The 12537-nt window shown below is 40.4% G+C and overlaps 1 protein-coding gene across 3 annotated transcripts in view; it reads left to right on the top strand.

Moving 5' to 3' along the window:
• The window catches only part of LOC147661201 (H(+)/Cl(-) exchange transporter 3-like), a 301732-nt gene that overhangs the window by 91468 nt on the left and 197727 nt on the right, over positions 1-12537 (top strand). For all 3 annotated transcript variants that reach the window (XM_086951239.1, XM_086951240.1, XM_086951241.1), the window contains exon 2: positions 6771-6947. In XM_086951239.1, the coding sequence (XP_086807365.1) occupies positions 6788-6947 (160 nt within the window). In that variant the 5' untranslated portion in view covers positions 6771-6787. The remainder of the gene's footprint in view (positions 1-6770; positions 6948-12537) is intronic.

Below are 12537 nucleotides of genomic sequence, written 5' to 3'. Positions count from 1 at the left end.
CTAGTAACAGAGTCCACATACACCCTTGTTATTTTTTTAATTTTGTTATAACTGACTTTTATTTCTCTGAAACTCTACTGTTGGAAGGTCCACATGTTTGACATGGCCAGTAATTAATGGTACCTGGTAACGGCTCTTTGAGAAAGTCTTAGATGTATTCCAATTGAATATAATCTCTTCTTCATAGACATTTTCAGTTTTGATTTTAAAATGCCTACATGATGTAGTTATAGGGAATCCCAGTGCTTCATCTGAGTTCCTCAGGGTGTCACTGAACCATTTTTTAGTTGCTAGCTGAATACGGCCTCATCACCTAACCAGTTTAGCCAATAGGTCTCGCCTTTGGGACATTATAAGTATTTAGCCATGCAACAGTTTATGTTGAACCAAGGATATTGTGCTGCATAATTAAATAATTATAAGGTCTCTAAGGCGAGACCTATTGCCTATGCCAATGCTTGTGTTACCAAGAGTCTGGCAGGCAACTACGCCTGTATCCAGATTTATATTGGTGAGCGGTCTGTGCGGTATATCGGCTTATCTTGCTGAGGACGAAAGTTTGTTGTTGTTATCTGTATATTTGAAAGTTTGCTGGTTCGTTTTGATTGTAGGTACAGTGCCTAGACATAGACGCTGGTTAGCAAACGAGAGATATAAGGTACTTCGTAGCACCACATGTTTGGTGAGGTGTGTGGGCATAGGAGATAGGCATAGGAGATAAATACTGTATTCACAAAGTTTATATATTTTACAGATTTTACAGATTCTGTGTATGAGGCTGTTGTTAAAATAACAGCAACAAGTAGACTTCCTCTTGAAATGGGAGTACCTTCGTACCTAGTATCATGTAAGCATGTTTAAAAGCACTGATGACACTTGGTTGAAAACTGGAAGTGGTTGATGAATAGACTCGTGGTGGTATTGAGACACCGGGGATCTAAGTAACTCAATTCTTGAGAACATTTATCTTTCGAGATTGATGGCATGTAATGCACACTCACCACATTTAGGTTATCATTTATGTGTTTGCCACTGGAATGAAGGTAGACTGGGGCACTCTGTGCTGTAGGAAGACATTGGTAGCTATAACTATGGTTTCATTATTATTTTTTTCTAGAGCCCCCCAAGGAAGGGACCTTTGTGTGCCGAAATGCATAGGGCAACACATAGATAGAAGAGTCACGATAAAATAGCTTTGATTTCTAATATTATTTTGCTTTATGGTTGATTTATTGTACATTTTGAATCAGCACTCGAATGTTAAATCACACAAGATTGTGTATGTATATATAAAAATGTATAATTCAAGAAGAATGAATACAAATAGACTAATGAGTACTTGCTTGTTATTTGTTTGGATACAAATATAAAAGTATTATTTTGAAACTGTTGAAATACATAGAGCTGCGCACACATTTACACAAGTACATGTTTACTTGAATTTTAGTTTGGGTAACTACACCTACCAGACCTGCCTAAAATGGTCTAACAAAGATTTTCACAGTTTGTCGAAGGAATTAACCATCACCAAAATACTTAGGATCTACAGTAATCTGTGAGACCCCATGTAACAAAATGGCTATGTGCAGGTATTAATACAGTGAAATCCTAATTCACCCGAAAAAGCACTTTGCCTTTGATATACGATTCTTACAGTAAACCTACGGCCTCTGTTATAATTTTACACAATAAACCAATTAGGCATGTGGCATCTGATATCATTACCACGGAGGCCACGGACGGAGGAGGAAGCACATAGAGGCTGGGAGTTGACTGGACCCCCCCACTACCCTTCCATCTAATGTTGGCCCATGAGGCATTGGTCCTCATCATAATAAGCATACTACATGAGTATCTTGTTAGTAAGGGATGTGTATTAGAATATTAATTTTATATCCATACACATAGTTCCCTTTACCTTCACCTTTTTTTGTAAATACACCCATTGTGGCGACTTTCTAGTGAGTGACAGGGGGATCATGACGAAGGGGCATGGAGCCCCGAAACATGTCGACCCACATAGGAAAGTAAGCACATAACCCCGCTTATTCTTTCCGACTTCACTTTTTTAACAATACCAGCCAGTGTTTATTAAATAGTTTTTGTATCACTAGGCCAGGTATTTTTTAACATCACCTTCCTATCACTCCTGACCTCACTGACACTCACTCCATTTCACTCACATAGCACCCACATTAAAAAGGTGCTCCAGCGTAGTCGCTTGTCGCAGCACTGCCCCGTCCGGCAGCCGGGCGGGAAGACCCCGATGATGAAGCATGACACCAAGGGCCCTTTTGGTGTGTGAGGGGTATTTTAAACAAATGTGTGTATTCCAGAAACACCAGGATACATACAAACAGACCCCCTTTTGAGGTGGACCCCTTTTTGATTATAGTTACTTGTGTATGAGGAGGACGTGCCCACCTCAGTGCCACGCGGCACTACCTCTTCCTCCCTCTTGTTGATCTCCTTGCATCTGATATAACTTCCCTTAATGACACAATCAGGACTATGATCTTTATCACTGGCACACTACCATAACCAACGTAATCCTACAATATTGAGCATGAGCTTTCCTACAATGTAACCATCTTATATAGAATCATAAAATTAGAAAAATGTACCAAGTCAATAATAACTTTATTTCGGTCAGTTTGACCTTAAAAGTACATCTAAAATTGCATACAATTAATTTGCGTTAAAATCAATATGGATAAAAAGAGATGTACCACATTAGAAAGCTTTCTTACAACTCAACCATCAGGCATAACATACTAAAAGTAAAAATACTTAAGCATTTACACAAGGATTACTTGTGGAAAAAATGTGCATCTCCTCCTAATAAGGTCTAACGCTGACTCTCAAAGTACAAATCAACCTGAGGGCTTTTGAAAGGAGGTAAGCCACACATAATACTTAACTACTATGATTATCTGTGGGTCCATGAAATAGAATACCAGTCTGTAGGTTTTAGCACAGTAGAGTAACTGTCCACCCTTTAATGCCAAAAGTTATTAACAGGTGCATGTCATAACAAACAAGCCAGACTAAATGCTTTTGTCAAAAATGTTCATAGTAAACTGATCAGAACTACAAAATCCCACAAAACTCTTCATGATAAACGAATCAGGCCTATAGCCTTATCATTATCTTATCACTGTAAAAATCACTGGCCTGTTATATTGAGCACAGGTTTAGCCACAAAGCAACCTCCGATATACAGTCATAAAAATAGAAATATGTGCAAAATTACATTTGGCAGAACAATATATAACCTTTCCTAAAACATTATAACAAAGATTCTCAAAGTGTAAATCTTCCACACCTATGTTTTTTTAAGGGATAACCAACACCAAAACTCTTGTCTGTTATGGAAATTTCGAGATTCACCATAACAAATTACTTGTCTACAAGCTTTGGCCCATTTCAAGGAAAATCAACTCTCAAAGGCCAGTTGGCTTTAACCCGTTTCTCACAATAAGTAAGTCAAGTTTGCTGCCTTTGTCGTAACTTTTCATATGCAAGCGATGTGGCCTTGAACCTTGACCAATAACTTTTCACCATAACCAACTTAGTCCTAGTGTATTGAACATAAACTTTCCCGCAAAGCAAAAAGTGTCATACAAGCACTATTTTCCAGCAGAAGGGCACAACTTCTGCCAAATAAATATCTGTACGCAAAGAAATCAGCATTTGGGAAAAACCATAATGCCCCTCGCTCATCAGTCCTAAAATTACAAATGTATGCAAAATTAATGTTGACAAAAATATTTTCAACCTCTCCTAAAATGGCTTAACCAGGATTCTCAAAGTAAGATTTTCAATCATGATAGTTTGTCACAAGGTGTAACGATTGCTTGCTATTGCAGTGTGAGCGATTCTCTGTAACAAAATATTGTCTACAAGCTTTAACACTGTGCAATGACAGTCCACCCCCTAAAGGCGGGAAACATCGTTTACACCGCACACGTTACGTGTGTCATTACAACAAATGTTTTACAACACGAAATCCATTACAACGCATGTCATTAGATCGCATAATTCATTACAACGCATTCCCCAAAGTAACGCCCGGGCGGAGTTAGAATAGTAATTGCGTTGTAATGGATTATGCGTTGTAACGAAATGCTTTGTAACGACATGCGTTGTAATGGATTTTGCGATGTAAAAAAGCGTTGTAATGACACGCGTTATAACCGGTGCGTTGTAAAGTGTCATATTCCCTAAAGGCATATCAGCTTTAACATATGCTTTTCACAATAAATAAATCAAGTGTACTGCTTGTGTCGTAACTTTTATATGCAGAAGTTGTGCCATGAAGTCCTGATCAAGAACATTTCACCATCACCAACTCAGTCCTGTTGTACTGATCATCAGCTTTCGTGTGAGGCAAAAGGTGCCTTATAAGCACTTTTTTCAGCGGAAGTACACAAATTCTGCCCAGTCAAAGGTTGTACTTAAAAAAAAACCAACCATTGTGTCGAGCCAAATCCTCTCTCTTAGTAGTGCTTCGCAAAACTCCTTTTCTATTGATCACATAATATCTTGTGACAGCTGGACTGTCAAGCTAGCACTTAAAAAGTGATAAGTGGAATACTCGACTTAATCTTAATCATTTATAATTAAACTGGGCTGTATTCAGCTCAATCGGTTACTACAGACAAAGACCACAGATTTGCAAATTTGCCAAGGTCCTCCTATCACCGCAGCAGTCCAGCCAAACTTCTAAACTGTATAGGCACTAAATGGAACAAAAGCTAACCTAGATCAGTTTCAACCTGTTGGGCCTGATCACTTAGAATCATCTTAAGGTCTTTAATAGAGCCAGCAGAGAACCATGTCTGTGTTTACCCTTTGCGTTTAAGGTGTGTCGCGGAGAAAAGCAAACTAGCATTAGTAAAAATGAATCTTTTTTTGTCTCGTAGGCCTGCCACTTGTTTTTATTCCCCAGGTTTACAGTGTCATAAAGCAGGTTACACACGGCACACTTGGTCTATGTGAATTTAATGCCGGCCTTATGCCTAATTCTTGATCTACTAGATTTGCCAATACTTGTTTTGGATGTATCTATTAAACGCATAATGCTGCAAATATTTGCCACAATATATTTACTTACTTACTTACCAGTGCAGTGATTTATTTGTATGGGTAGAAATGTTCGCAGAGGAAAAGTACGTTAAAGAATCCCGTACTGACAATAAAATGAAGGCATTCTTGGTACGTTTTTTATCTACACAAAGTACATTGCTATTTGTCAAACACACACACACACACACGTAAAGACTGAAAACTGGCTGTTTTATCATGCCTGCACGACTCCAAGAAAATCATATTTTGGTTTCCTGTCTTTTACAATTACTCCTAGCCTAGGGAACATAACAAGAATACTTCACACAAAAACAAGGGCAGAGGGTCAGCTACTCATCTAACCCAAACCCCCTTATTCAACATACTCACACCAAGAGGGGTAGAGAGGAAACTGAAATGATACACATGCAGTGGCACAGATTGTGTTAATGAAACTGCCCTCACTCGCACACAAATGTGTGTGACATGCTTCATCATCGGGTCTGCTTACAAAACACCTTGGCGAAGCCACGCACAGGATGGAGCATAGGGAAGGGGGTAGGCAAACAACATAAAAATTAATCAAAATGATTTGTACAAAGTGCTACCACCACAGACTGGAGACATTGATAGAAACAAGTACAGGGAAAAAAGAGGTTAAAATTGGCTTGTGGGTAACCTATCAATCGCCTATATTCCAGGGTCCCAAGGTCAGGTTTAATATAGTAAAGGATGGGCGTGTTAGAGAGATTATTAGGTACTCACAACACCCCTCCTTAAACTGCCAATGTCAACATGTTTCGACCTTGTTAGCATGCCCACAATAGAGGGTCATGTCGGTCTTCCTCAGGACTCCTATCCGTCCCAGGCAAGCTCCCCCATTACCTTAGTCTGGTCAATTACCGGGGTTCAAAACATAGAGCGATCCCAACGTATGACGGCAGTTCCCCTAGCACGGGATGCAAAAACGAGTTTACTAATTTAAAGAACTCGAAATGGCGGTGGGCAGGGAGAACCCCATAGAACACAACTGTCCCAAAGGTGGTTCACGCCAATCCGGCTTGCCTCAACACCTCCGTGTCACACACATTTGTGTGCGAGTGAGGGCAGTTTTCAATAACCCAATCTGTACCACTGCATGTGTATCATTTCGGTTTCCTCTCTACCCTTCTTGGTGTGAGTATGTTGAATAAGGGGGTTTGGGTTAGATGAGTAGCTGACCCTATCCCCTTGTTTTTGTGTGAAGTCTTCTTGTTATGTTCCCCAGGCTAGGAGTAATTGTAAAAGACAGGAAACCAAAATATGATTTTCTTGGAGTCGTGCAGGCATGATAAAACAGCCCGTTTTCAGTCTTTACTTGTGTGTGTGTGTATGTGTTTGACAAATAGCAATGTACTTTGTGTAGATAAAAAACGATTGATAACTGTGACTACTATTTTAACGATGTATTATTTTGATTTGTATGCAAATGTTTCCCCCCAAAAACTAAATTTCAATGACATTGAATTGATTGTTACACACATGCAGGTTCCGAAATCTGAATGTTTTGTCCACTTGTTGAGATAAATTAACCTTGTTCATTAATGTTGGCCTTGCAATTATGACAGACGTGTATTTCAGAAACAGAATACATCTGTGATTCCAAGAGAAAACCATAAAGTGCTTTTTTAATTTTATTGTCTATTTCTTATTTTTTTATAAAGGTAAGCTAAGTAGCTAAATGGAGTCTGAGCAGCTGTTCCATCGAACCTACTATCGAAACAGTTATAACAGTATCACCAGTGCAAGTAGCGATGAAGAACTTCTCGATGGAGCTGGAATTATTATGGACTTTCACACTTCCGAAGATGACAACCTGTTAGATGGTGATGCGTCAAGTGGTGAGTTGAGGCTTTGCCTTAGTGTACCTGGATATTCTTGATACGGTCTTCAGATTGTATGATTTATCATCTGATACCGTTTTTATTTTATTCAATATTTGTGCACAATATATAAAAATAGTAATATTCAATTAACTGGGCACAGTTGACGTATGCTATTTATATGAATACGGTATATAAACTTGAAATAGATGTGTCATGCAACTAGTGCTGCTTTGAACACCTTGTTTATCGGGTGCAAATGTGTTGTGGCAAGTCCGTAATGGTGTAGGAAATAGTTGATCCAGTATTTTCCATTTTCAGTGGGTGAAACTGAAAACATGGCCTATGGGTACTTACTTTATAACATAGAAATTATTGTATATTTTAGCTAGAATAGTTTAGTCTGAAGGGGTAGGCGCAAATAGAACAGATTTATTTTTTAAGCTACAGCTGCCTGTCTTGATTATATTGTGGTAGTAATTAGGTCACCAAGTACAATGGGAAGAATAGAGAGGTACATTATGGTTCATACCTATACCCCACTGCAAATATATACAAATCAATTATAGTATAAGAACCTTATTTTATACGTGTTGTAGTAGTTAGGTCACCACAAAGTGTATATTCATTTATTTTGAATAACACACATGTTGCAGTCCATCATCAAACACTGTGCTTCAGTTTGTGAACTGCAAATGCGTAGAAGCTTGCTGTCCAATGAAGTAATTAAGCACGGCATACTTACTATTCTCCAGTCGTCATGTTTCTCTGTATGCTTATTTGTAAATGTACTGAAGTCTTGTGCACTGAAATGTGTGAAGAACGGAGATGGAAATCTGGTTCTCAGTAATATAGGTGGCAGCTAGCAAAGCAGTACTAAGTTAGCCATGGGGGGGGTCAGAAAGGTATTTATCATGGAAGATTTGCAGAGGATATTACAGCTAGGCTGCTGAGTTAACCAAGATTAGCCATAATGCTCCCCTAAGTGGATGTCTTAAGAAACCTTTTTTATGTTTCAATAACATTTTTACTAAGGTTTTTACGACCATTTTGCTTGCATGATATACCAACATTTCTGTACTACTCCACCCTCCAACCATGATGAGGATCCTAATTTCTGTAGATTAGCATTATTAGTTTCTCACATGACGATCACTAAAACTGATTCTTCATTGTTCTCTCTGTAGTCTGTTTTGTGGTATATGCAAGGACTGTAGGGGCCTAGGGCTCATCAGTGCTCTATAATCTTCTGATAGGTGGTCTAAGCGGCGTATAGTGCAAATGATCTTTTCCTTTCCTAGCATGTACCAAATATGGTGTACTAGTCCTAGATATAGGTGTTCAGGGGTGGAGTGGGGTTGTGGTCCTTCATCTTGCCTGAAGGGACTGTTTAGCAGATCACTGCAATTAATTAAGCAGTTTGGTTTCCCTCTTCTCTCCCAACAGTTTTTCGCAGGCAGCAGGAAACTATGGAGTTATTCTGGGATTTTTTATGTCTAGGCCTTGAACACAGTCCCAGATAATATGCATTATCGTCCCCATCTGACCACACACCCTCCTGCTGATGTCTGATCTATTCTTCTCGATTGCATGTTTCCACATCACTGTCCAGTAACAAAGAAGCAGAATCTTACTCTAAGCTTCTCATCTTTTTGAAGAAGCGGACTCCCAACCATCCCTAGGGTACAATCCCTATTAGCCTTTTAGAAAAACAAGATAAAGCACTATGTTGGTACATGATGTTGAGCTCGGTTTTCAAGCGTGTTCCAAGAAGGCCTTGTACATCACAGATACCGTAAGGGGGACTTCTTTTACTCCTGATTCCCACCCAGCTCCTTTTCATGTGGCGAAGGTAACTTTTATTGGTCCTACTTACTTTAAACGGAGCCATTGGTTTAACCGCATCGCTGCTGCGGCGATTTTTGCGCTGTGCTGCATTTTTGTAATTACCGCGATACATGACAAGCTCAGCTCGTCATCAGCACACGCCACCCGTGGCTGATGACGAGCTGAGCTCGTCATCAGCATCGAAAGGGTTAACTTCTTTGAATAACACGAGGAAGTCTTGCAGGCTTGTGTGGCCTCAACTCGAGGTGCGCGGTGCACACACGCTGTTTCCAAAGCAAGCTCCATCGGCTGTGAATTGAATGTGTATGCGTGTACCGGTACAAAAGGCCAACCAACTGTGAAAAGTTACAGCCAATGACGAATGGCAGCTATCTTTTGCGAAGACAACAGAATAATAACCGGCAGACACGAGCATTACATGTGCATTAAGCGTAGCAAATACATTGATTATTTGACAGTCAACAGCGCAACGCCCGCCTGTTTTAGTATGTGCAGGCATTTCTTATATATTTTTTTTGTGACAGGCATGCTTGTGTAAAACAGGAATTTCACTTTAAAAGCCTGTTAGGAATTTCAGCGACGGGCACGCTTGTTTGAAGTTGCGGTTGCACTTAGTTTCAGGTACTGTGGAAATAATCCTCTTTGTTTGTATTTACTTGTGAACCTTTCTAATTATTATGGCTTCAGGAAACGTGTGGAATTTATCCCCTCCACAAGCATTTTTAGCAGCTAGAGGGGAGCCACTTTTAATATGGAATGAATGGACAGAGTACTTAAAAAACTATGGGGCAGATGTATCATCCGTTTTTTTTGTCGCAAACGCTGCGATTCGGAAAATAGCAGCGTTTGCGACAAAAAAACGGGATTTGGAATGTATCATGCAAAAAGCCTCGCAATATTAAGGAATCGCTAATTTAGTGATTCCTTAATATTGCGAGGCTTTTAAAAAATAGCAAATTGCGATTTTAGATTTGAAATGTATCAAGCATTTCAGTGTTGCGATTTTTGACTAAGAATTCGCAAATTACCATCAACTTGTAGTTGGTGGTAATTTGCGAATTCTTTTCAAAAAGCACTTTATTTTAATTCTAAAGGTACCATATGACGCTCATACATGCCCTTAGGGCATGTATGTACGCCATATGCATGTACATGTCAAATTCAGGGGTGCAGCAGGGTGTCCTTAAGACACCCTTGCACCCTTGAAATTATTCTCAATTTGCGATTAGCTAATTGCTAATCGCAAATTGAGTATAATTTTACATTCATTCCTATGGGCCTCCTGGCCCATAGAAATGAATGGGAATTTATTCCTTAATTGCGATTAGCAATTTGCTAATCGCAATTAAGGAATTCTAAGGAATCGCTAAAAAATAGCGAAATTCTACATACATACCATTTTGCACTTCTCAAATAGCGATTCCTTAACAATCGCTATTTGAGAAGTGCAAAATGGAATCTTGATACATCTGCCCCTATATTTCCACATTTGAGGATGACGAGGAATTAACTTCTGAGAAAAAGAAGATTTTATTGCATTGTTTAGGATAATCGCATAGAGAAGAAAACCAGGACACAGGGTGATGTCTACAAAAATGCATTGGAGGATTTAAACTTTTACTTTAATCCTACAGTTTGTGTGTCAATAGACCGGTACAAGTTCTTCTGTAGGAAGCCAGAAAAAGATGAGTCTGTGGAAGAATTTGTAACTGCATTAAAGAATTTAGCATTAACGTGCAAATTTGTGACCAAATAGTCATGTGTGCTGCGAATGCTATCATGCAAGACAAGTTGTAGACCATGGTAGAGTCAACACTTCAAGAAATAGTTGATGTGAAAAAAGCAGAATTAATGGGTAGATGCGCCAAAACGGTTATACCTGATAGAGGGGAAAATACTAGTGTGAATAAAGCTAAAGGTATAGGGACAAAAAGGCAGGTTAAAAACAATCTAAAAATATGCATACATTAGTAGTAAGAAAGAAGGGAAAGTTACATACTAATCTGTGCAGGCTACATGTAAGGGCAAAGGCTTTAGGTGCGAAAGCAAATGGCATTTGGCTAGCGACAAGAGATGCCCTTCAAGGAACCAAAGATGTTCAGGTTGTGGGGTGGTTGGTCACTTTGTAAAGGCGTGTAATAAAGTAAGACAAGAGTGCCTTTACCAAAGTCTCCTATTTCATTGAGACAAATCAGTCCTCTGCATTTTGCAGATGATCAGTATGTTGTGTGTGCCTCACTGTCTTCTGTTACACAAGACAAGTTGTTTTCTTGCAAAAAATAATTTTGTTCATGGGCCCTCGGGCGAGAATAACGCATTCTAGGTTCCGCAGGGTGTTTTATATTTGTTATGCTATTGACACCCCAGTCAGAAGAATTTTGATGTGGCTGGCAATATACAATGTGTGCATTTTTAGGTTTAGCCTACCACATAGTCCGAACTGTTTGCGAAAGACCTATTGTGAATATATGGTGGACTTGCTGTCTGCCCATTGCATACCATTTGTTGGCTTTGTCGCTCTCAGCTGCTTGCTTCTAATTTGATTTGTTTGCCTTCTTGTGTTAATCCCTCTTTCTGTAGTAGGGGATCTCTGTGTATAGTCATAATCTAGTGAATAGTCCCGCCCAGGTGCGTGGACCCCGACAATCAAAAATAATCTCTTAAGTTGTCAAGAAATGCAGAACTGCAAGACACTTAAGAGAAAATTAAAGACAAACAATGCAGCCTATACACACAGGCTACACTGTCCAGTACTTCAACTAGAAATTCCACCAAAAAAATCACACACAACACTGCCTGCCCAGCTTCTTCCATAGAGAAACTTGCCTCTACCAGTAAAAAGCCTCTGGAATGATAGAGATGAAGGCATGGACAGACAAGCTCCATAGGCTGCCATTATGTGGCTTACAATAGGATACTGTGCCTTTAAGAAACTTTCCAGAACTTTCTCCCAGTATCCCAGAATGCACAGCAGGTCCCTTTTACTTTCAGTTCTTTTTTCCGGCTCCTGCTAACAGGACCCTGGCATTGAGCTCTCCCCTTTTTCAAGTGTTTATGGGATTTTTTTCACTTTTTTGCTAAAAAGTGTTTGAGATTTATATTCCTTGGTGCTTTCCTTCTCTCCTGTGTGTTTGTTCAGGCTTTTAGGGCTCTAAAATGCCTGCTCTTTTCGACAAATGCCCAGTCTGTGGGAGGAAGAAGGCCAAGAGTGATCCACATGAGGTCTGCATTATCTGTCTCCCTAAGGCACATGTCCCTGAAGACTGCGACATCTGCCAGCACCTTTCAGCAAGGACCCTGAGGGAAAGGCTGAAGATTAGGCTTCAAGGCCTTGAAGAGAGACGACTGCAGGCTGCAGATGGGTCTGGGCAGGCTGGGAAGGTTCCCTCTGCCTCTGCTGAGGCCTCTGGGGGGCTCCCCAGAGGCAGGAAGACCAGCAAGCGGTCCCAGTCTCCGCCGGTGTCGATTGCCTCGACGACGGCGTCTAGAGAGATGACGACGGTGTGTTCCCCTTCTCCTCGGGGCTCCGGGTCAAGAATGCGTGAGAGATCGACGTCGAGGGGCCAGGTTCGGCCGCCGTCTAACCCACCGTCGACGGTGTCTTCATCGTCGTCGTCGGCGTCGAGCCATCGACGTCGAGGGAGGACAGACAGGCGTCGGCGCTCGTCGTCGAGACGACACCGCCGTTCGCCGTCAAGAAGAAGGTTGCCGGCGAGGAGACTATCGCCGTCGAGGAGGCGATCGCCGTCGAGAAGACGGT

The sequence above is a fragment of the Lissotriton vulgaris genome, unplaced genomic scaffold (genome assembly GCF_964263255.1).
Source record: "Lissotriton vulgaris unplaced genomic scaffold, aLisVul1.2 SCAFFOLD_228, whole genome shotgun sequence".
Taxonomy (NCBI): Eukaryota; Metazoa; Chordata; class Amphibia; order Caudata; family Salamandridae; genus Lissotriton; species Lissotriton vulgaris.
Note: the sequence above shows the minus strand (reverse complement) of the source record. Positions and strands in the feature narration are given on the sequence as shown.